This window comes from Phocoena sinus, chromosome 13 (assembly GCF_008692025.1).
Source record: "Phocoena sinus isolate mPhoSin1 chromosome 13, mPhoSin1.pri, whole genome shotgun sequence".
NCBI lineage: Eukaryota > Metazoa > Chordata > Mammalia > Artiodactyla > Phocoenidae > Phocoena > Phocoena sinus.
In genome coordinates this window covers 58233580-58256396 of record NC_045775.1, presented here as the reverse complement: position 1 = coordinate 58256396, position 22817 = coordinate 58233580, and the positions used below count along the sequence as shown (strand labels likewise).

Below are 22817 nucleotides of genomic sequence, written 5' to 3'. Positions count from 1 at the left end.
CCTACAAGATCTGTGTAAATATATGTGATTCATTACACGGTGTCATTCTTGAGACAAGGATATGCATAATGGAAATAAACACCCATGAGAAGATGTAGCCCCTTGAATATATATGGGTTATTTTCTTTTTCTTGCACACATTCCTAGTTCAGCATGGCGTGCAGTCCACATTAGATGGAATTGCGCCTTCCCTCAGCCATGTCCCCTAAGCTTTGGAAAGACATGTTTCCTGAGATTAAAATCACTGGCTAACGGTTTCCAGCCCCGCTTCCCGTCTCCCTTTCGCCTCTCAGCCTCCTCCTGCCTGGTTGGGGCTCGATCTGCAAGCAATGGTATCCGCAGTCCTTCGCTGACAGAGGGGGTGTCCAGATTCCGAGGTGTCGCCCTTTGGTGTAGTGCCACTTAAACCCAGGACCTACCCTCTCCCTCCCAATCCTCTCCTCCCCCCGCCCCGCGCCGCTCTAGGAGGAGTCAAAATGTCCTCTTCCCCAGCTGGAGGGGATTGTAGTGCGTAAACAGGATTAACTCTCTCCCACCCAGCTGCGCTGAGCAGCCCGCGGCCTGCGGGCCGGAGCGAGCCCCTTGGTGCGCGGAGGGCGAGGCACGGGAAGCGGGGGATGGTGGAGCTCGGGACCTCGGAGCTGTTCCTGGGGCGCGCTTCCTCGCCAAGGGGGGCGGGGGGTCATAGCCTCGGGAGCTGCTCCTCGGAAGCCGGGGCTGACGGCCGCGACGGCTCGGACTCCTAGCCGCAGCCTCTCTCCACCACCTCCCTCTCCCTCCGCTCGCTTCCTCTCCGCCCACCGCGCTCTAGCCGCCGGGTCGCAGCCAGCGCAGTCCTCCGCCCCCCCCGAGCCGCCGCGCCCGCCCTCCCGCGCCCAGCCATGGGGGACCTGCCGGGCCTCGTGCGCCTCTCCATCGCGCTGCGCATCCAGCCTAACGAAGGCCCGGTCTTCTACAAGGTGGACGGCCAGCGCTTCGGCCAGAACCGCACCATCAAACTGCTCACGGGCTCCTCCTACAAGGTGGAGGTGAAGATTAAGCCCACCACGCTGCAGGTCGAGTGAGTGCGGGCGCGCGCAGCGGCTGACCGGCCCCACTTGGGGTACGCGGGGTGGACCGAGGCCCCCGGGACAGCCTGAGCCTCTCCTGGGCACCTCTTGCCTCGCACCGCGCCCAGCGGGCCCAGGAGGTTGGCGGGGAGGAAGTGGGGGGCGGGTATAAGGTCAGCTCCGTGCAACCTAGGTCCCGTCTTCTGCCTTACACTACTGTCTCCGCTGTTCTCGCTTCCCTCCACGTCTCGCGGGGTGGGATGTTTAAAACAGCGACAGGAAGCCAGGGGTTGGGGGCTTTTTTCTTTCCCTGTAGAATTTTCATCCCTTCTGTGCAGCCATCGGCGCGGACCCGAAGGCGGCCGGGGTGGGGCAGAGGGGAGAAGCTCGCCGCGGGGTTCACTTACCAAAATCTCGGTCCTTTGCCCCGTTCTGTGAGGCTGAAGGAGAGAGAAAGGCTGAGGAATGAGGTGTAAAGTCGGGGGCGGGTGATTATTGGGGCTCCCTGAGGGATGCTCCCCACTCCTCCATCAACCCTTATGAGCCTGGGACCCCGGAACTGGAAGAGCAAGACGGAAGGCAGCCTCCTCTGCTTAGGCCTAGTTTCCCGGTTTTCCTTGCCTGGTGTTTTTCTTTTTCTCCCGAATTGTCTGTTCAGCCTGGTGATTAGCAACATCCTGACAACAAAAGGATGGTTTTTTTATACTTATTTATTCGTGGCAGGTTTATCTCTTCTCTGCTACCAGAGGTTGATGCATCCAGTAGGCTCTGGCTGGCAAGTCAGTGTAGGAGGGTGCAGTAGCTTATGGGGAAGTATCCAGGACTGGAACCCTTTACCTCTCAGCTTCCACGTAAGCATGGTGTAAAGTCCAGCGTGGAAAGAGGAAATAAACCATCCTATACTGTATCTACCTTTGGCTGAGCTTGGGAGGTGGGGTGGAGAGGGCTTTGAATCCACCTGACACCTTTTATAGCTTAAGTGTCCTCCAGTAGTTGTTAATTCAACAAACTTGTATTGGCCTTCTAGATGCCAGGCTCCAACTGAACGACCTAGAGCCAAACCTGAGTTGTGTCTAATGCTCTTGGTCCATTTACTTGTCCCCATCACTGATAGCTCCAAGCACCCATCATCCTCACATTCCCCAGTGTTCTGTTCAGTGTTATAATGCAGACTTTTTCTTTCCCTTCTTTCCTGGCAAAACCCCTTCTACCAAGTTATCTGTTCTATTTCCTTCAAGATAGTTCTCTATTTTTCAAGTTAATATAAAAACAAATTTGTGTTAATGATAAAACTATTTTTTTTTGTTACACTTTAATTTTATCAAAGTTTTTCAGTGCCCTAACCCAGTGGTTCTCAAACTTGAGTCTACATCGGAATCACCTGGAGGGCTCGTTAAAACACATATGGCTGAGCCCCATCCTAGATGTAGTAAACTCTAGTTTACTATATCTAGAGTGGAGCTTAAGAATTTGCTTTCTGATGGTTGGCAGGTGATACTGATACTGCTGGTCCAGGGATGACACTTTGAGAACCATTACTCTAACATGAAGAAATGATGCCAGTGAGAATTTTTGGTGTGTGGCTGGCTTGAGGAAGAGTACCCCAAATTATGGGACCCCTGATTGTTGGAACAGAAGAAAAAACCATTAGAGAACTAGTTCAGTGATTCTCAATCCTACCTGTGCATTAGAATCACCTATGCAACCTTAAAATAAATTTTCTAGTGCCCAAAAAACACCCCAGACCAACTGAATCCTATTCTCTGGGGTTTGAGATGGGGTGGGTATAGGTAGGTTTTTAATAGCTCCACAGATGAGAAACTAAAGAGGAAGACCATTGACAGAGTCTAACTCAGCCTTGTGCAAGTACTTTGGATGAGAATACTGATGTCAGTCCAGAAAGATTAAGTAGTTGACCTAGGGTCACATGACTGGTTAGCTGGGTAAGTCAAGCCCTCTAAACTCTCAGAACTTTCTGCCACACCACAGTGTCTCTGTTAGCCACACCCTATGGGGTTTTTGCCTGGAGTTGTGGTCCAGACCAGGACAGGGTGCCTAAGCTAGTTCCTACCATATGTGGTCAACTCAAGTCCATTGCAGGAACATTTCCATTGGTGGTGTGCTTGTCCCGCTGGAACTGAAGTCTAAAGAGCCTGATGGGGACAGAATCGTATATACAGGAACATATGAAACAGAAGGTGTGGCCCCAACCAAGAGTGGAGAACGGCAGCCCATCCAGATCACCATGCCGGTAAGGCCTACTTGGGTGTTGGACTGTGGTGCCAAGGCAAGCGGAAACCATGGAAAAGAAAATATGAAACATTATTTCAATTCATGGTTTCATATTCGAATATATTTGTTCATAATGTCCAAGTACAATTAATTAAATGATCCATGCTTCTCCAGTGATCAGTTTCATAGTAATTTCTTATGTGGCAAAAATTTAAGTCTCTCCCTACATTTTTGTAATCTGTTCCATTGATCTGTCTACACTTATGCCAAAGCTGCATTGTTTTAAATACATTGCTTTTACAGTACGTGTTTGTGTATTTTGTAATTGGTCACCTTACTGAACTTGCTTACTAAAATTCTTCATTTGACGATCTTGGGTTTTTCAGGTAGACAGTCATAATCTACATATAATTGTGTCATTTTAAAATTTTTTTTTCTGGCCTTCCTGCATTGGCTTATGTTTCTAGAATAATGTTGCCTACTAATAGTGGTAATCCTTGTCTCCAGGGTTTCACTGTTAGATACAATGTTAGTTTCAAATATTTATTATGTTAAAGCATTCTGTTTCTAGTTCACTAAGAGGTATTTTTTTTTAATTGGGAGCTGTGTTGAATTTCTTCTAATTCCTTTTCCCATCTACAGAGATAGTTTTTCTTCTTTGATATATTAATGGAATAAATATAAAATATACTTTGAAATACTAAACTTCCATTTATTTTTAAAAATAAACCCTACTTAATGTCATTTATTATTTGTAATATATTACTACATTCAATATGCTAATATTTCATTTAGGGTTTTAACATTTTTGTTTGTTTGGTTGATTTATTGGCAAATATATAAGGATTTCCTATATATATCAGGCACTGGGAGAAGAGTGGTGAACGAAATAGATATCCCTGGCTTCATGGGGCTTCTTATCTAGAGGAGAAAAACATACTTTATACATGATTATCAATAATAAAGTAGATAATTGTTATTAGACAAAATGTGCTGAAACAGTAGTGGTACCCTTGGGATATATACCAGGGGTCTTAGTCTAGCTCAAGATTTAGGGGATGGCTTTCTTGAGAAAGAACGAAAGATATGTAAGAGTTGAGGGAAGAGGGAGCATTTGAGGAAAAAGGAGGTACAAGGATCAACAGCTGGGGGAGAGCAGCATGTGTTTCAGTGAACGAGTAGAAGCCCTGTATAGCTGGAGCAGACAATGAGGCAGAGACTGGCTCAAGGGTAAGACAGAGTTAACACAACATTGTAAATCAACTTTACTCCAATAAAAATTTTAAAAATTAAAAAAAAAAATAAAGATTAAGCTGGAGAGGAAAGTAGGGTTTAGATGTTACAGGACCTTCTTTCCTTATTGAATTTATCTTAATGCCTGTGGCAATTCATTGAAGGTTTGTAAGTCAACTTTGATAAGCAATTTACATACACATTGTATGTAAATACATTAATACACCAATTTAAAGTATTCAGTTACATAGATTTTAACTACTGTATAATCACCACCCCAACAAAAATATAGAACATTTCTGTCATCCCAGAAAATTCCTCCAGGCCCATCTGTAATCGATGGCCCCAGGCTTAGCCCTCTCTGACCTTTTTGTCTCAATAACTTAGTTTTAACAGTTCTAGAATTTCATGTAAATAGAATCGCAGCATTGTGTCTGACTTCTTTCACTTAGCATAATGTTCTTGTATAACGTCATTGTAGCATAATGTTGTCACATAAATAGTTGGTTCCTTTTATCACTGAGTAGTATTCCATGGGAAGGATATACTACGGTTGATTTGGTTGATTGGTTATTCACCAATAAATGAATAGCTGGGGTGTTTTCAGCTTTTGAGGTTATGAATAAAGTTGCTATGAATATTTGAGTATGAGTTTTAGAGTGAGGATGTTTTCATTTCTGTTGAGTAAATACCTAAGAGGAGATTTGATGAGTCACATGGTAAGTACGTGTTTAACCATATAAGAAATATCCAGACTGCTGTACCATTTCATATTTCAACCAGCAATGTATGAGAATTCCAGTTACTTTACATACTTAATTATATATCAATCTTTTAAATTTGGAAATGCAAAAGACCTAGAAGAGCCCAAACAATTTTGTTTCATGGTCTATAATGTAGTCTTTAAATCAGATAGCCTAAATCTTCCCTCTTTGTTTACTCAGTTATTTTGACTATTCTAGGCCCTTTGCATTGTTATATAGATTTTAGAATGAGCTTGTCAATTTCTCCAAAACATGGGGTATTAATTGGGTTTGCATTAAATCTATATGCCAGTTTGGAAAGATTTGACACTTTATTATTGAGCCTTCTGATACATGAATATATCTGCCTATTTAGGTTTTCTTTAATTCCTCTCTATAATGTATTACAGTGTTCCCTGTACAGATTTTATACGTACTTTGTTAAATTTACCATTAAGTATTTCATATTTAAATGCTACTATAAATGGTGGTTATTACTAGTATGTAGAAGTAAAATTGATTTTTTCTATACTCATCTAGAATCCTGAGGGCTTGCTGATTTCACTTATTAGTCCTAATAGTTGTTCGGGATTTTTTTTGGTAGAATCCCGAAGCTTTTCTATGTATGATACATTTTTTTTTTCATTTTTAAAAAAATATTTATTTATTTATTTTTGGCTTCAGCGGGTCTTAGTTGTGGCACTTGGGCTCTTCGTTGCGGCTGGGCTCTGTAGTTGTGGCGCACGGACTTAGTTGCCCCATGGCATGTGGGATCTTAGTTCCCCGACCAGAGATCAAACCCGCGTCCCCTGCAATGGAAGGCAGATTCTTAACCACTGGACCACCAGGGAAGTCCCTCATTAACATTTTATTGAGGATTTTATATCTGTGTTCCTGAGGAATATTGGTCTATGGTTTTGTTTTCTTGTCATTTTCTGGTTTTTGGTATCAGAGTAATAATACTAGCTGCATAAAATTATTTGGAAAGTTGTTCACTCTACTGTTTTCTGGAAGAGTTTGTATAGAATTAATATTATTCTTATTTAATGTTGGATAGAATTCACCAATAAAAGCATGCATTTCACTTTGTCTAAAGGTTTTTAGTTACAAATTCAATTTCCTTAATTGATATTGGGCTATTCAGGTTTTATTTCTTGAGTTAATTTTTTAAATAAATTTATTTATTTTTGGCTGCATTGGGTCTTCGTTGCTGCACGCGGGCTTTCTCAGTTGCAGCGAGCGGGGGCTACTCTTCGTTGCGGTACACAGGCTTCTCATAGCGGCGGCTTCTCTTGTTGCGGAGCACGGACTCTAGGCGTGAGGGCTTCAGTAGTTGTGGCACACAGGCTCAGTAGTTGTGGCTCGTGGGCTCTATAGCACAGGCTCAGTAGTTGTGGCGCGTGGGCTTAGTTGCTCTGTGGCATATGGGATCTTCCTGGACCAGGGCTCGAACCCGTGTCCCCTGCATTGGCAGGTGGATTCTTAACCACTGCATCACCAGGGAAGTCCCTTGAGTTAATTTTTGTAATTGGTCTTTGATATCATCCATTTATTTCAATTAAATTGTCAAATTTGTTGGCACAAAGTTGTTGGTAATAATCCTCCACCATACTTTGATGTCTTAGGATCTCTAATGATGTCCACTCTTTCATTCTTGATATTAATAATTTGCCATTCCCCCCCTCTACCAACCAGTCTAGCTAGAGATTTATCAATTTTATTGGCTTTTTCAAAAACCCAGCTTTGTTTTCATATGCTCCACTGGCCTATTTTTCTGTTTCATTGCTTTCTGATCCTATCTTTTTTTAAAGTTAGTTTTTATTTGTATGTTTGTTTGTTTGTTTATTTACGGCTGTGCTGTGTCTTTGTTGCAGCGCATGGGCTTACTTGTGGTATGTGGGATCTTAGTTCCCCGACCAGGGATCGAACCCAGCTCCCCTGCATTGGGAGCCTGGAGTCTTAACCACTGGACCATCAGGGAAGTCCCCTGATCCTATCTTAATTATTTATTTCCTTCTTTTGTTTGCATTAAGGTATTTTAATTGAGGCTATACACACACACATATACACACAGAGTAAAATGATCTCTTTGTATATTGTACAGTTCGGTTTTCCATAGTTGGACTATATGCACTGAAGTGTGCATTTCTTTGAATCTTTTCTTCTTGGGGCTCACTGAATTTCTTGAATCTGTAAGTTAGTGTTCTTCCAAATTTGGGTATTTTTAACTGTTATTTTGTTTCAAATTTCTTTTCAACTTTATTCTTTTCTTGTAGTTCCTCAATTACACATTGGACAGCTTGGTATTATCCCACAGATCTTTACAGTCCTGTCCAGTTTCCTAAAAGAAAATTGGTTGTTCAAATTAGATCATTTCTATTGATGTATACTCAAGCTCAATGATTTTTTTTTCTTCTGCCATTCCCAGGCTACTCTTGTGTTTATTTTCTGAAATTTTTTCTGTCATTGTACTTTTCAGCTCTAGAGTTTTCTATTTGTATTTTCTATAGTTTCCATCGCTCAAGATTCCCTATGTTTGCTCATTGAGACCATGTGCCCCTTTACTTCTTTGAGCATATTTATAATTGCTGGTTTGAAATACTTGTTTGGTAGATCCAGTATCTGGCCCCATTTAGAGTAGGAATGACTTTTTTTTCCTGAATGTGGGTCATGCTTTCCTGTTTTGTTACATGTTTGATAATATTTGATTAGAAACTAAACATTGTAGATAATATATTATTGATTCTAGTTTCTTTTATTCTTCTGAGGATTAGTCTCTTTTTAAATTCTAGCAATTCTAGTAACATTGCTGGACTCAAACTACAAATTCTGTCTTCTCAGCAGGGTAGCAGCTGATATCTCTGCTTAATTTTTTTCAACTTCCAGTTGCTGCTTTTCTAGCCTGGTTCCCTTGTTCCAGTGGAGTTTAGCAGTCAGCCAAGGAATTGGACAGTTTATACTAAGATTTTGGGATCCATCCACCCTGAGGTTTCTCTAAATTTCCAGCTGCTCTGCCAGTCCTGAGCCCTTTGCTTTGATACTTTCAAACCAGTAAGATTCCAACTTCTCAGGTTTGGGAATGCATTCAATTAAAAAAACAAAACAAACAAACAAACAAAAAGTGAACTTACAAATCTTATTCAGCATAATTTTCTCTTTCAAGAATAAAGTCTTCTCTTAGACGAAACCAACCCTGCTGACACCTTGATCTGGGACATCTAACCTCTCAAACTGTGAGACAATAAACTTCTGTTGTTTGGAAAAGAAAGAAGAAAAGAGACTCTTTACTGGTTTGTCTGCTTTTTCAAGCAGAAGAAGCTCCCTCCCACCAGCCCATACAAGCAGTTAGGGAAGAATTATGGCAGAGTTATAGTCAGATTTTGGGTCTCACCTCTTCCGTAGCTCTCTTGTTTCCAGGATTTTCTCCCTAAATTTCCAGCTGCTCTGCCAGCCCTGAACACTGTCTTCTGCCACTTCTCGCAGGTAAAGCTGCCATTTACATGGGCCAGAACTGCCAGGGGATTGGGGAGTACCCTCAAGCAAAAAAGCCGCACGGACAATTCTTAACTGTTATAGTTGAGATCTTTCAAGGGTAACTCTGGTTTCTGTCCTGCTTTTAGTTGCTTTTTAAAGCCTTCAAATAGTTTTTGTTTATATTTTGTCAGATTTTATAATTCTCTATGTAAGTTTCACCCACCAACTCCCCATTTTTAAAAACATTTCAATGTAGGACTTCCAGTTCCTGGTAATGTGACGAGATTTGCATGTTGTTAAAATCGGTCTAGTAGCAATATGTAGGAGATAGGCAAAGGACAATTAGAAGATTCTTCACCATTTAAGATGTGGTGTTAGGGTAAATAACTTAATAAAAAGAATTGGGCACATTTTCATAGTTTGTGCTCTGAAACAATTTACATAGCATAGGACTTAGCTGTTACTTGAAAGTCTGACAGAATTTCCCCATAAAAGTCAGGATCCAAAATAATGGTATTTGGAAGGAATATCCCTAACTTTCAACTTAGTCCATAATGTTTGCCTTTGGGGGGCTTCGAAGATTTTACTGAGTCAATTTTAGTTGTTTTTCTGAGGAAATCATCCATTTCTACAGAAGCACATTTTAAAAGGTATTTTTAGACTTCTAGGAAAATATTTGAAGATCACACATCCAACAAAGGGCTGGTGGATCAAAATAAATCTCTTTTAAATCATAAGTGTCCTTCTACCATAGTGTATCGAGAATAGCATATGTAATTAGAGTTGAAAGGAAACATTAACTCGAAGCAGAACTGCAAATACTAAAGTTATTAGAGGGCTTCCCTGGTGGCGCAGTGGTTGAGAATCTGCCTGCCAATGCAGGGGACACAGGTTCGAGCCCTGGTCTGGGAGGATCCCACATGCCGCGGAGCAACTAGGCCTGTGAGCCACAGCTACTGAGCCTGCGCGTCTGGAGCCTGTGCTCCGCAACAAGAAAGGCTTCAATAGTGAGAGGCCCGCGCACCGCGATGAAGAGTGGCCCCCGCTTGCCACAACTAGAGAAAGCCCTCGCACGGAAATGAAGACCCAACACAGCAAAAATAAATTAATTAATAAAAAAAATAAAGTTATTAGAATTTTATTTTTGTTTATTTTTTAAAATTTTGTTGAAATATAGTTGATTTACAATGTGTTGATTTCTTCTGTACAGCTAAGGGACTCAGTTATACATATATATAGATATATATATTCTTTTTCATATTCTTTTCCATTATGGTTTGTCACAAAATATTGAATATAGTTCCCCATTGCTATACAGTATGACCTTGTTGTTTTTCCATCCTATATATAATAGTTTGCCTCTGCTAATCCCAAACCCCTATTCCTTTCCTCCCCTACTCTCCCTCCCGCTTGGCAACCACAAGTCTGTTCTCTATACCTGTGAGTCTGCAGTTTCATAGATGTGTTGATTTGTATAGTATTTTAGACTCCACGTATAAGTGACATCGTGTGGTATTTGTCTTTCTCTTTCTGACTTATTTCACTTAGTATAATAACCTCTAGGTCCATCCATGTTGCTGCAAATGGCATTATTTCATTCTTTCTGATGGCTAAGTAATATTCCATTGTGTGTATGTATGTATGTATATATATATATATATATATATATATATATATATATATATATCTCACATCTTCTTTATCCATTCACTGTCAATGGACATTTAGGTTATTTCCATGTCTTGGCTATTGTAAATAGTGCTGCTATGACCATAGGGGTGCATTTATCTTTTCAAATTATAGTTTTGTCTGGGTATATGCCCAGGAGTGGGATTGCTGGATCATGTGGTAGTTCTATTTTCAGTTTTTTGAGGAACCTCCATACCATTTTCCATAGTGGCTGCACCAATTTACATTCTCACCAACCGTACAGAGGTTCCCTTTTCTCCACACCCTCTCCAGCATTTGTTATTTGTAGACTTTTTAATGATGGCTATTCTGACTGGTATGAAGTGGTCCTCATTATAGTTTTGATTTGTGTTTCTCTAATAGTTAGTGATGTTGAGCATCTTTTCATGTGCCTATTGGCCATCTGTCAGAATTTTAATGAGAGCCCAAGGGCCAGTGAGCTAACTTTAAGTTGTTCATTCTTTCACTGAACTGGTACTGAGCACTGGGTCAAGTGCAGGAGTGGTCACCATAGATGAGACTGTACCCCATCTTCCAGGTGGTCACAGAGCAGGAGAGCAGACCTCCCCACCTTCTCCCTGGAACCAGTATGGGCTGAGGGGACCAGAGGTATAACTTGCTCTGGTTTTAGAAGGCTGGAGTCATACTTCTTTTGCTATAGGTGTAAACAGAACCCTAGGGAGGAAGATTAACTTATTTTAGAAAGAACTCAATTAAACACTTCTTAATTGGATCTGTAAAGTGAGAACTTCTACATAATTTTGAATGAGAATGAAACAAAGTTATTTTTTTAATGTGAGAATGATTTAGACCGAGTCATGAAACAAAAGATTTTCTTACTCACCATAAGTCTGGATTGCCTGTCCAGGCACGGCTGAAAGGTTGGAGAGCCTTTAGATGCTTTGGGAGGATGTTGTAGTGACAAGGATCTCTATGCTGTAACTAATGAATCCTGAGTCCCAACAGTAAAACCTAGATTCTTCCATATAATTTCCACTCTAGAAGAAGCAGGTGATTGATAGTTGATTGTTCCAACAATGATCGCACAGTGTTTGGTTTGAGCATTGGCCATGCATTTGTATCTTATTTGTAATAGGCTGATTCTAAGGAAAACAATTGAAATTAGAGGTTTCCTGATCATGTCAGCGGCTCTTATGTTAAATTCAAATGTTCATTCTAGTGGTGAAGCTTTCAGCTAGCCTTCATCATTATCCTACAATGTTTTTAAGTTACCAATATTTCAAACTTAAGTTTTAAAAAGTATGGACATACCCCATTCTCACAGACAACACCAAAACATTGAAATATCCAGGTAAATGCAATCAATTAAGCAGGAAGTTCCTGGATTATTAAATTTACATTCTTCACCAAGGGAAACATCAGTGCTATGGGTGCCTGAGGAAACGTCTGGAATGTCAGAATTAGAACTGGAAATTATTAAGGTATTGGGATGCCATCTACTTCTGTAATTAACTGTGATCCCAGGCAAACCTTCATTCAATGGGCCTGTTTCCTCAATGCAAATAGGTGGATTCCACTATCTGATCACTAAGACCACTGTCAGCCCTAACATGGTGTGAAAATTACAAACTTACCTTTAGGGGTGTGGTACTAATTATTTGCTGAAGAAAGTCAGATTCTCAAATACTGTCATTTAGGATCACACCAAATAGGACTGAAATCCCACAAATTTAGGTAGGATTCCTTTCTGGTTGGGCACAGACTCACAGAGAAGTGTGGGGATGCATCCCAGCATTTCAAGGGCTTTGCATGATTTTCTTAAAAAATTGTAATATATCATGACAAGGTTCAGAAATGTGCATAAACTTTTAAAGCACCAGTAATCCCTACATTTTGGTATGGCTCATTTTCAGATTACCTTCCACATATATACATTCTGTAGTTGCAATAGCTTTTAATACATATTTTGTACAACTTTCTACATATTCATTTTTATAATTTTAAGGGTAACATAAGACTCTATCACAATATATCATAATGATTACACTCTTACCCAGATATTAGCTATATAGATTGTCCAATCATAAAAAGTGCTATAATGTAAAGTTTTGTGCATATAGTTACCTCAATCTGAGTAAAAATACTTGGTCAAGAGAACTGAATCTTTATGGCTGTTCCCACATATGGCCTTTTTGGTGGGTTTTTTTTTTTTAAGATGTACATACTATTTTACAATGTTACTAGCAATAAACAGCATTGAGAATTACTTTAAAAAAATAGATTTTCTATATTACTTTTCACTATCACAAGAATGAACATTTCTACATGTTAATTTAATTTTGTTTCTCCTTGTGTATATTATTCTTTCATGTTTCATCAATACTTCTGTTGGAAATTATTTTTTAAAAAACTCAGACTCCTAATAAAGATAAACAATCTGTTGTATCTGTCATATTTCTCTCACTATCGCTTTATTTTTATTTTCCATTGTGTAGAAATATAATTACATTAAAATTTTTCATTTTCTGTTATGATTTCTTCTTTTAAAATGAAGACGGTTATTTTTTCCATAGAGTTGACAGTCTATTTTGGTTTTCCCATAGTTTTGGATTTTATGAGATTTAACTTTCCTCTTATTCAAACTTGATTTATATGTTTATACTGTACATCATTTTCCAAAAGATTTAAGCTGGTATTTAGCATTTTATGAGTCCCAGCAGCAAAGCCTAGGCTCTTAAATATAATTTCCACTCTAGAAGAAGCAGGTGAATGATTGTTCCAACAGTGCTCGCACAGCTTTTGGTGTGAGCATTGGCCATGCATTTGTATTTTATCTGTAATACGTGATTCTATTACAATTGAAATTAGTATTTTTTTTTTAATTTTTATTCATTTATTTTTTGGTTGCACTGGGTCTTTGTTGTGGTGTGAGGGCTTCTGATTGCAGTGGCTTCTCTTGTTGTGGAGCATGGGCTCCAGGTACACGGGCTTCAATAGTTGTGGTGTGCGGGTGGGCTCAGTAGTTGTGGCTTGCAGGCTCTAGAGCGCAGGCTCAGTAGTTGTGGCGCATGGGCTTAGTTGCTCTGCAGCATGTGGAATCTTCCCGGACCAGGGCTCGAACCCATGTCCCCTGCATTGGCAGGCAGATTCTTAACCACTGTGCCACCAGGGAAGTCCTAGAATTATTATTAATTGAAATTAGAGAAGGTTTCCTGATCAAGTCAGCAACTATAATGTTAATTGAAAATTTCATTCTAGTGATGAAAGCCTTACATATGTTTTAACACTATATTATGACTTTTGTCAAGCTTAAGTATTGTAAATTACAGACACAACCACTTTCACAGGTAATAAGGAAGTCTTGAGATCCCCAAGTAAATGCAGTTAATCAAGTAGGTGAATCCAGCAAGGAAGCTGAATTAAAGGTACACCAAAGCAACTTCTTACGAGTCTAAGGTTACCTCAGAGTAGTTTGTCAGATTTTTATAAATCATTGGCTAAATGATGCTAGGGTAATTGGCTATTTGGAGGAAACATCACTGCTGTTCTTTCTGGATGCCATACTTCAAAAAGATATTTCAGATGGATCCCAGGGTTATCTGTAAAAAGTCAACTTTGTAAAAAATCAAAGTGAAAAGAATTAATCTAAACCTTAAAGAAATGGAAGAAATCTAAAGGTGAAAATGGAAAGCTTTGATTACATAAATGTAAAATTCCTGTTAAACATTGTAAACAAAGTTAAATTTTCCTTAAAAGGCAATTTAAATTAAAAGGCAAATGATGGTTAGTGAAAAACTTATTTGTAACATGGATGGTTAAGCTGTGTTGCCTCGATTTGCCGCTGCGCCACTAGGGCAGCCCCAAGATGCTTATTTATACTGATTTTATTTACTAAGGAAATAACATCATGTCTCTATCAATATAATCTCATTCTGTGCTCCCAAGTCAGTGGATTTCTAAGTGACTCTATTCTTGGTGAATTTCACATGTCTCCAGTGGATTTGGGTGGAATGGTGAGTAGAGAGAAGTACTCTGGGAATTCTAGGGCATCTGGTTGTAAGACCACCCTGGAAATTGTTTAAAACAAGTTCTTCAGATTCCTCATTTATTACTGAGCACAACAAATGAGTCTCCTCTCTTTGGAAGCTGATGGGTTCTCTTTCACATTGGTTATGAAATAAAAGTGTACCAAGCCTTGCAACTTATAAGAACACTAGGGCAAATAAAATGTCCAGGTACGTAGTAGAGTGTCAGTGTCAGAATAGACTGGGTGGCTTAAACAGCAAATATTTATTTTTCACAGTTCTGGAGGCTGGAAGTCCAAGATCAAGGCGCCAGCAGACCTGGTATCTGGTGAGAACAATCTTTCTGATTCACAGACAGCTGCTTTCTTGCTGTGTTCGCACATGAAGGAAAGCAGAGAAAGACAGAGATCATCCCTCTCGTGTCTATTTTTATAGGGGACACTAATCCGATTCATGAGGGCTCCATCTTCACACCCTAATTACTTCTGGAAGGCCCCACTTCCAGATACCATCACGTTGGGGATTTAGGCTTCAACATATGAATTTTGGGGAGCTACAAACACTCAGTCCATAGTAGTGTCCTAAAGCACTCTACACACGGCAGTTCATAGATGTTCTCACTCAGGGAGAAAAAAGAAAAACCATTCAGTACCTGTTAGCTCATTTGCTTATATAAATAATTTGGTACATTGATTATAGTTTCTAGATAGGAATTAGGAAACCTAGCTTCTTGACCTGCCTCTAGCATTAGCTGGCTACACAGTGTAGACCTAGGCCAACTCACTTAACCTCTCTGAATATTAGTTCTTTCATCCTTAAAATGGAGATGTTAAAACCAGTCACAACACCAATGTGGAATGACATGTGAAAGTAATTGTATTAAAAAAAAAGAGCTATTAAATGCACAGAATTATACCATGTATAATTGCATTACCTGGGAGCCTGCCTGGGTGAATTTTCCTTGGAAGGCACAGATGGGTTGGGAGGGAATGGAGAGCTTGTAGTTGCTTCCTCTGTTCTTCAAGAGTAATGTCAGCTTTGGATAGCACATCTGTTCTTAGCCAGAAGAGAAGAAATCCTGAGTTAGGTAGAGAGATGCCCAGGAAATAGAACTCTAGAAGGAAGAATAGGAAGAAGGTTAATGGGAAGTTAAAACAACTAAGGTGTGGGAGAGAGGAAGACATATGCCTATTTAGCAGCAGTTAAGTTTACTTTAATAAGACCTTGGGTCCAACATTAATAACAGAGAAACAAAGTAGAAGCACCTAAACATCCCATATCTTTAGCTGTGACTTGCTGTCAACAGACTTCTATTTTGGTCTCCTGTGTTGCTGAGAACTCTTAGATTGAGACTTTATTAATTTTAAGGTCATTCAGGTGTAAGTGTAGTGCCTTAAGGCTTTTTGTTTTGTTTTGTTTTGTTTTTTTGCCTGTGGTTGTGATCATCTTTGTTTGTTTGTTTTTGTGACCAACTTTTATTTATATCTGTTTCAGAAAAGGTATTGTCTTTCCCACTTACCTAGCCTGATATCAAGCTGCTCCCTCAAAAGTTTAGCTGGTGTTTGTAAAATATTTTTATAACTTAATTTAATTCAGTTGCACTTAAAATGTACAGTGTCCTGTGCTGGTCAAAAATAATAATAAGTCATCTTGGTGATTTGTAAAATGAGATATCGGTTTATTATTACCACCATTACCCTATTGTAAACAAAGTTGTAATATTTTCATTAGCATATATGTATCCTTAATAGAATTTATTAAATCCCTAGGGTTCAAGGGATATATATGTTAATTTTTCAGGGGTGATAGATCCATTTCACCACTTAAAATATTCTTTCTGATTATAAAAGTAACTATTTATTGCAGAAAACCTAAGTAGAAAAGATATAAAAACAATTTCTTAGAGAGCTATTGTTAATATTTTTTCATTTTCTTTTCTCTATGCATCTTATTTTGTGTATTTGAACTCATAATGTATATAAAGTGTTTTAATCTTTTTCCTGTTAAAATTGTAATCATTTTCTTTCATCATTAAAACTAAATTCCTGTTTAGTGATTATATAAATTCATAGTACAGATATTTCACCATTTTCATAATAATTTCCTAAAGTTGGATGCTTAAATTGCTTCCAGTATTTGGAAATGTTTGCTAAGCTGATAGGTGAATAATATCTCTGTAAAGTATGTATTTCTTTAATTACTAATAATATTACACTTGAATATTTTTCAGATGTTAGCCAAGTTTTTAATGAACTGTCCAGTTTTATCCAAATGTTCTTAGTAGTTCTTACTAGTTAATTCATATAATATTTTATATTAAGGATATTAGCTATTTGGTAATACTTGTAAATACTTACAATTTGGCTTAACATTTTTTCTGATTAGTAAAAGTAAAATTCAATCATTAAATTTTTAAAGTACAAATAAGTACATAGAAGAAAATAAAACTTATTCCATCAGCATTCACATGTGTAGTTTTAATGGAATTAACACTAGACAGTCTTGTTGGTACTCTGCTTAGTTCAGGTGACAATATAGAATATACTAGAAAAATTTTATTAAATATTTACATTTAGAATTGTTACATAGTATTCCACTATACACATATGCCATAATTAATTAAGGATGGAAAGTTAGTGTTCAATTTTTCACTACTCGAAACCCTGTGGTATTCTTAAGATAAATTATAAGTGAAATTACTGGACCCAAGTATGTTCACACCTTTACTTGATACAAATTACCCTTCCGGAAGGCTATGTAATTCAGTTCCCACTGGCAGCGTTCAGAATACCTGTTTCCTTGGTGCTCACTAAAAATCCATAGTTCTAATTTTTAATCAACTTTATTGTATAGTTTACATATAATAAATGTACCCATTTTAAGTATACTGATCAATGAGTTTTAACAAACACATACATATACTCTTGTAACCACCACCCCAATCAAGATGTAAAATGTTTCCATTACCCCAAAAAGTTCCCTCTTGCACATTTTCATCAATCATCAATTCCCTCCTCCTACCCGAGGTAACTTGGGTAACCACAGATGTTTCCTGTCAGCATAGATTATATTCTATCACTATAAGTTATATGGAGATATATATATATATATATATATATATAAATGGAATCATATAGTACATGTATTCTTTGGGGTCTAGATTCTTTTGCTCAGCATGTCTTTGAGATCCATCACTGTTGCTGCCTGAATCGGTATGTTCTATTATTGAGTAAAAAGCCATTTTACTGATATACCAAAATGTGTCTGTCACCAGGTGAATGATGAAACATTTGGGTTGATTCCAGGCTGGGGCTTTTGTGAATAAAGCTGCCTATATGTGCACAGGTCTTTAAGCTATGACTCTCTAAAAAGAGATCCTTCATTTTCTTACCTGGGAGAAGATTTGTGGACTCTAGGTATATCACCTTCTGTTTCAGGTCAAGCAGATTTCTCAAAGGCAAGCCATACCTTGTTTTAGGGTCCGATTAGCAGGATGAGGCAATGGGGCAGGCTGTGATTTTGAGAGCATCTTGGAAGGCTATCTGGGGAGCACCTGATCTCCCTCCTCCTGTAGCAGCCGCAAGCATAAGGCTCCTGTTGCTCACAGCCCTCCCCCACGATGTCTTCTGGCTCCTGACAAGTCTAAGAACCCTGCTAAGTCAGGCCTGGCCTCTTCCCGTGACGGGGGGGTGGGTCAGAGGAGAAAATAAGGACAGGCATCATGCTGTTTACTGCCACATCCCCTAAATAGCTCCAGGAGGCAGTGGCAGGGTCAGGCTACCCTACAGGCCACTTGAGCCCCTGCCCAATGGCCTCTAGGGTATTCTGTGCCCTCTTCTCAGCTATATGAGAATTGTGTGCTCAGGACTCCGTAGAATTCCGTGCAGTATTTGCATGGCCTTCCTTCTGGAAGTGGAATGCAAACTTCTTGAGAGCAAAGGATCACGCCTTATACAAATTTTTCTATGTACGAGGCACACAGTAGGTGCTCACATAGGGTTTTGGGTCATGTAAAATCAGAACCTGAGACATGGGCATGGCTTATAAACACTCAATAGTATTTGAAAGTTAAAGTAGGGTCTTTAACAAACAAATGCTTCCGATAACATAGTTTTCCCTGGAATTGAAATTAGTGATGGGAGGGCAGTTGTAGCTTTTGTTTCGTGTGGCTGCGCACATGTTATTTTGTACAGCTATTTTTCGAAAAAGAAACCAAAGACGATCATTAAACACCATTCCCTCTCTTCCCAATCTCCCTTCTGTGGCAACCTCTGAAATTCTGAGATTCTAAGAGAAGTTTCCAGAACCTAAATATGGGAAACAGATACATTTGGGGAGTTATTTGTATTTAAAGGCAATATGATAACAAATGCCATGAGTGGGATGGGAATAAGATTTTATAGAGAAATAAATGGTTTACAGACAGCTTTTCAGGAAAATCTCTCTCATAATAAAGGAAGATAGTTCATTAGAGTAAGGGCCTAAGCTTTCAGACCACAAGAGCCTGGAGTGATTACACAGATTACACCTCCTTACACAGTACATCTGTTTCTAAGTCTAAAGTCACTCTGCTCGCTGCATGCCGGGCAGTAAGTCGGGAGACAAGTTATTGGGGGAACTTTATTTGGAAAAGCAGCAGACTGAGAAGGTGGCGGACTAATGTCCTAGAGAACCGTCTTACCCCAGTCAGAATTCAGGCTTCGTTTATACTAAAAGGTGAGGGGCAGGGGTGAAGGGGGAGTTGGTTGGTGCAAACTTCTTGGTGCAGGAATCCTTTGTTCTTGCAGCTGTCCATGGAGGTCAGGTCACGATGTTCCCGTAAACCTCCAACAAGACAAATGTTATCCTCTGTTCTGCACTTTTTATCTTTATATGAATGGGAAAGTGTTGTACTCTTAAAGGTCAGAGCCTTGAGAGTGGGCCGTCCTGTATATTGCAGGCTATAGGCAACATTCTTAACTCGAAGCAAAAGCAGTAGAATACAAAGGTTGAAGTAAAAGAAACAGATCTAATATGGAGTCAGATTTGTTCTTCCCTGTTATATCTCTTTCACGAACATCAACTCTTATGTTTGCTCATGGCAGAATGAGGTTTTGATGGGGCGTGTTTCTCTTCCCTCAGTTCACTGACATTGGGACCTTCGAGACGGTGTGGCAGGTCAAGTTTTACAATTACCACAAGCGAGATCACTGCCAGTGGGGAAGCCCCTTCTCCGTCATTGAGTACGAATGCAAGCCCAATGAGACCCGCAGTCTCATGTGGGTGAACAAGGAGTCCTTCCTCTGAAGATGGCGCTTTCTGATGCTGTTGGACAGTCTCTTCAAAGATCCACTTTTAGATAACCCAGCACAAGCCTTCACCAAGGCACACCACTCCGTTGCTGTCTCCCATTGGGTGCCAATTATCTACTAGCCCTGATTATTCTGAATGTGTAATTCCCCTCTGATGCAATGTCCCTGACATAAAAGGTCATGATGTACCCTGCCCGAGAGACTCCCTTTCTGTATTCTGTGTTGGTGTTCCTCCCTCCAGTTGTTCTTGGTCACGCTGGTGGCCACTTGGAGGAGCTCTGTGGAATCCGCAGGCTGTGTCCCACACTTAACTTTCCCACTGAATGACTGTGCTGTTTTGTTTCCAAGTTGAGTGCTTCCCTCTTTTTTGTTAAATGTCAAGTAAAAAATAACAGTGTGCTTGGGTTCCATCCCAAGTGTGCAAGGGTAACATGTAACTTGGGATGTTTTCCATCTGTGTCAAAGTAGCCTTTGTGAAAATGTGATGCAAACAGCAGTCAATGGGACTCAAGTGTTGTGCTTTCTATAAACAGCTCGGCTATTTCAGGGAAGAATAATGACGAAAGAAAAGGACAAATATTTAAGAAGTGTTTATAACGTATTACAACTCAAATAATGTAAGGTATTGTGCTGTGGCCTAGTGGAAGTGGGAACGAGCCTTGTGTGGACCACTGTTAAACAAGGTGACCAAAGTGACAGGGTTAACTCTTTGGCAAGTGACTGTGGTGTCCAAACAGGCATGCTGATGGCCTCCCTACATTCCCCTCCACTTGAACTTTGTAAAACTGTGTATGGAACTATAATCAACTTTTGATATTTCTTAATAAAGGCATTGAAAATCATCCTTGACTTGCCTTCTTAATTTGGGCAATATCTGTCTAGCAGGTGGACCTCTGCCCCAGGCCAGCTCTACTAAGATTGCTACTGAATCCAGGCAGGTACCGCTCACCACACGACAGGTCAGTAAATCAAGAGATGAAGTGGAGGGGCACAGAATAACGACTTTATTCGGAAAGCCAGCAGACCAGGTAGATGGTGGACTACTGTCCCAAAGATTAGAATTCAGGCATCTTTTATATTAAAAGGGGAGGTGGTGTGGCTGTTTGCTGCAGACTTCTTGGTGCCGGAATCCTTTGTTCTTGCAGCTGTCCATGTGGGTCAGGTCACGATGTTCCTGTAAACCTCCAACAAAACAAATGTTATTTTCTCTTCTGCAACTTCTTAATCTCTCTATGATTGGGAAAGTGTTACACTTTTAAAGGTCAGAGCCTTGAGAATGGGCTATCCTGTATATTTCAGACTCTAGGCAACATTCTTTTACCAAAGGTGCAGAGCCAGCATGCCCAAGCACAGGCAACAGAGCACAAGGATTAGAGCTAAAGGAATAGATCCAATATGGAGTCAGGTTTGTTCTTCTCTGTTACAAGACCACCATCTATGTTGCAGGGTGAGGGGGATATACCTGGAGTAGAAATAGCACACTTAACCCATAGATCAATTCTGACCATTAAACAGGGACTACTCTACCGGCTGCAACAAAGCTAGCACAGGCTTGGGCTCTTGGTGGACAATCAAAAAATGCTTGTTCCTGTCCTCTCTCTATTCCTCCTTCCAGGGTGACCACACCCCTATCAGCCAGCTATATAGCTGAGCAGCTTTAGGATGTGGTGCTGTAACAATGCATGTACCTCAGGATGGAGACCTCCTTGCCTGCTCCCAGGCACTGCAAGGTACGTGGCACAAAGGCTGTACTCCATGTAGATTGAGGATGAATTCCCTAAGAAGCAAAGAAACGTTCTCTTGAAAGGTAACAATATTGTAATGTTCACTTGGGAAGCACAAATCCTATTGGGTTGGAAAAAGTTAGTTGGGGATTTGTTTTTTTGCTGCCTGTGAACCTTCCATGTAAGAATATGCAAGGTTAATGAGACTATTGCAAAGAATCAGTTTCTTGTGGAAATGAATTTGGAAGGCTGGCCCCAAACCCTCTGCACCTGTGTTACTTACCTGCAATGAGGCTGTGCTTCCAGCAGGGCGCAGTAATGCCTTGGATTTGGGCTAATCGCGAGCGGTGTTAAAAGAGAGGAGTATGCTTCTCAATTCGCTTGTTTTTCAAAAACGATAGTGTCTATTAACTGCTGCTAAATATAAGCACTAATCCGCTCCTAATTACTGTATTTTAAAAGCCAACACTCTTCAAACACTGAGAGATTTAAAGCAATGGGTTTACCATAGACAGAGGCTTAAGTTTTATTCCAGGATATCCAGTGGAAATGCAGTTATGAGAAGATGGGCAAATGTGAAAACTACATATCTTAGCGTATTGAAACATTTGATGGGTAAATATTTTCATTTGGGAAACAAGGACTCTCAAGCTAGTGACTCATTCATCAGAGTCTTAGTATTTGCTTTGAGGGGTGGAAGCAATATTGCGGCTTTTGCCCATTTCCATTTTTGAGTTGGGAATGACTTAAGGCAGGGCTGGGGGAAACATGGCCCATGTCACTGGACACACCGAAGAGCCCCAGCCCAGAAGCTGGAGCATCAAAGTCCCAGAGACACACTGGGTGAGTTCAACTTTTCACCATCATTCTGCTTGTGGGTAAGATGAGTTCGGCTAGTAGACTTCTAAAGCACATTAAGAAAAAAAAATTAAGAAATAAAAAGAAAAAAAAAATAAAGCACATTAAGATTTATGGTCTGTACCTCTACTTTATTCTCCTTATTTTGTTTAAATGTGTGCGTCCGCGCATGTGTGTACGTTTCCCTTGAGGCTAAGAGGTAAGGTTGAATCAAGGGAGGTGGGGAGGGGATGGAGATGAAGTAAACAGGAAATCTTAACAGCTAATCTGCCACCTTAAGTGATCTCTCCTGGCATCTACTGTTCTACTTATGATTGGACTCAAGCCCAGTCTCTCTGGCTACTTCTCAGCATAGCTCTCCTCCTACTTCCAGATTCAAGTGCTCAGCTATATCAAGCTGCTGAGTTGTAACTTTGCCCCTCAGCCATCTGGAAGCCTATTTTTATACAAGTTGTAGCCATGTCTCTCTACTTCTAAGCATTGGGTGGCTACCCAGAAGCTTGAGGAACTAGGCCATCCTTCTAATTATTATGATGAC

At 40.0% G+C, this 22817-nt stretch overlaps 1 protein-coding gene across 1 annotated transcript; it reads left to right on the top strand.

Annotated features, from left to right (window-relative positions):
* Positions 1–508: 508 nt before the first annotated feature.
* CNRIP1 (cannabinoid receptor interacting protein 1) lies at positions 509–20539 on the top strand. Its single transcript, XM_032652027.1, has 3 exons — positions 509–1060; positions 3150–3300; positions 19528–20539. Exons 1-3 carry the CDS (start codon positions 882–884, stop codon positions 19690–19692), a joined length of 495 nt encoding a protein of 164 aa, XP_032507918.1. The 5' UTR covers positions 509–881; the 3' UTR covers positions 19693–20539.
* The last annotated feature ends 2278 nt before the right edge of the window (positions 20540–22817 follow it).

Excerpts from the sequence above, each read along its gene's own strand:
- CNRIP1 (XM_032652027.1), top strand. The coding sequence starts at position 882 with ATGGGGGACCTGCCGGGCCTCGTGCGCCTCTCCATCGCGCTGCGCATC. Across the intron at positions 1,061-3,149 it reads CCCACCACGCTGCAGGTCGA|GAACATTTCCATTGGTGGTG; the intron begins GTGAGTGCGGGC and ends AGTCCATTGCAG. Across the intron at positions 3,301-19,527 it reads CCATCCAGATCACCATGCCG|TTCACTGACATTGGGACCTT; the intron begins GTAAGGCCTACT and ends CTCTTCCCTCAG.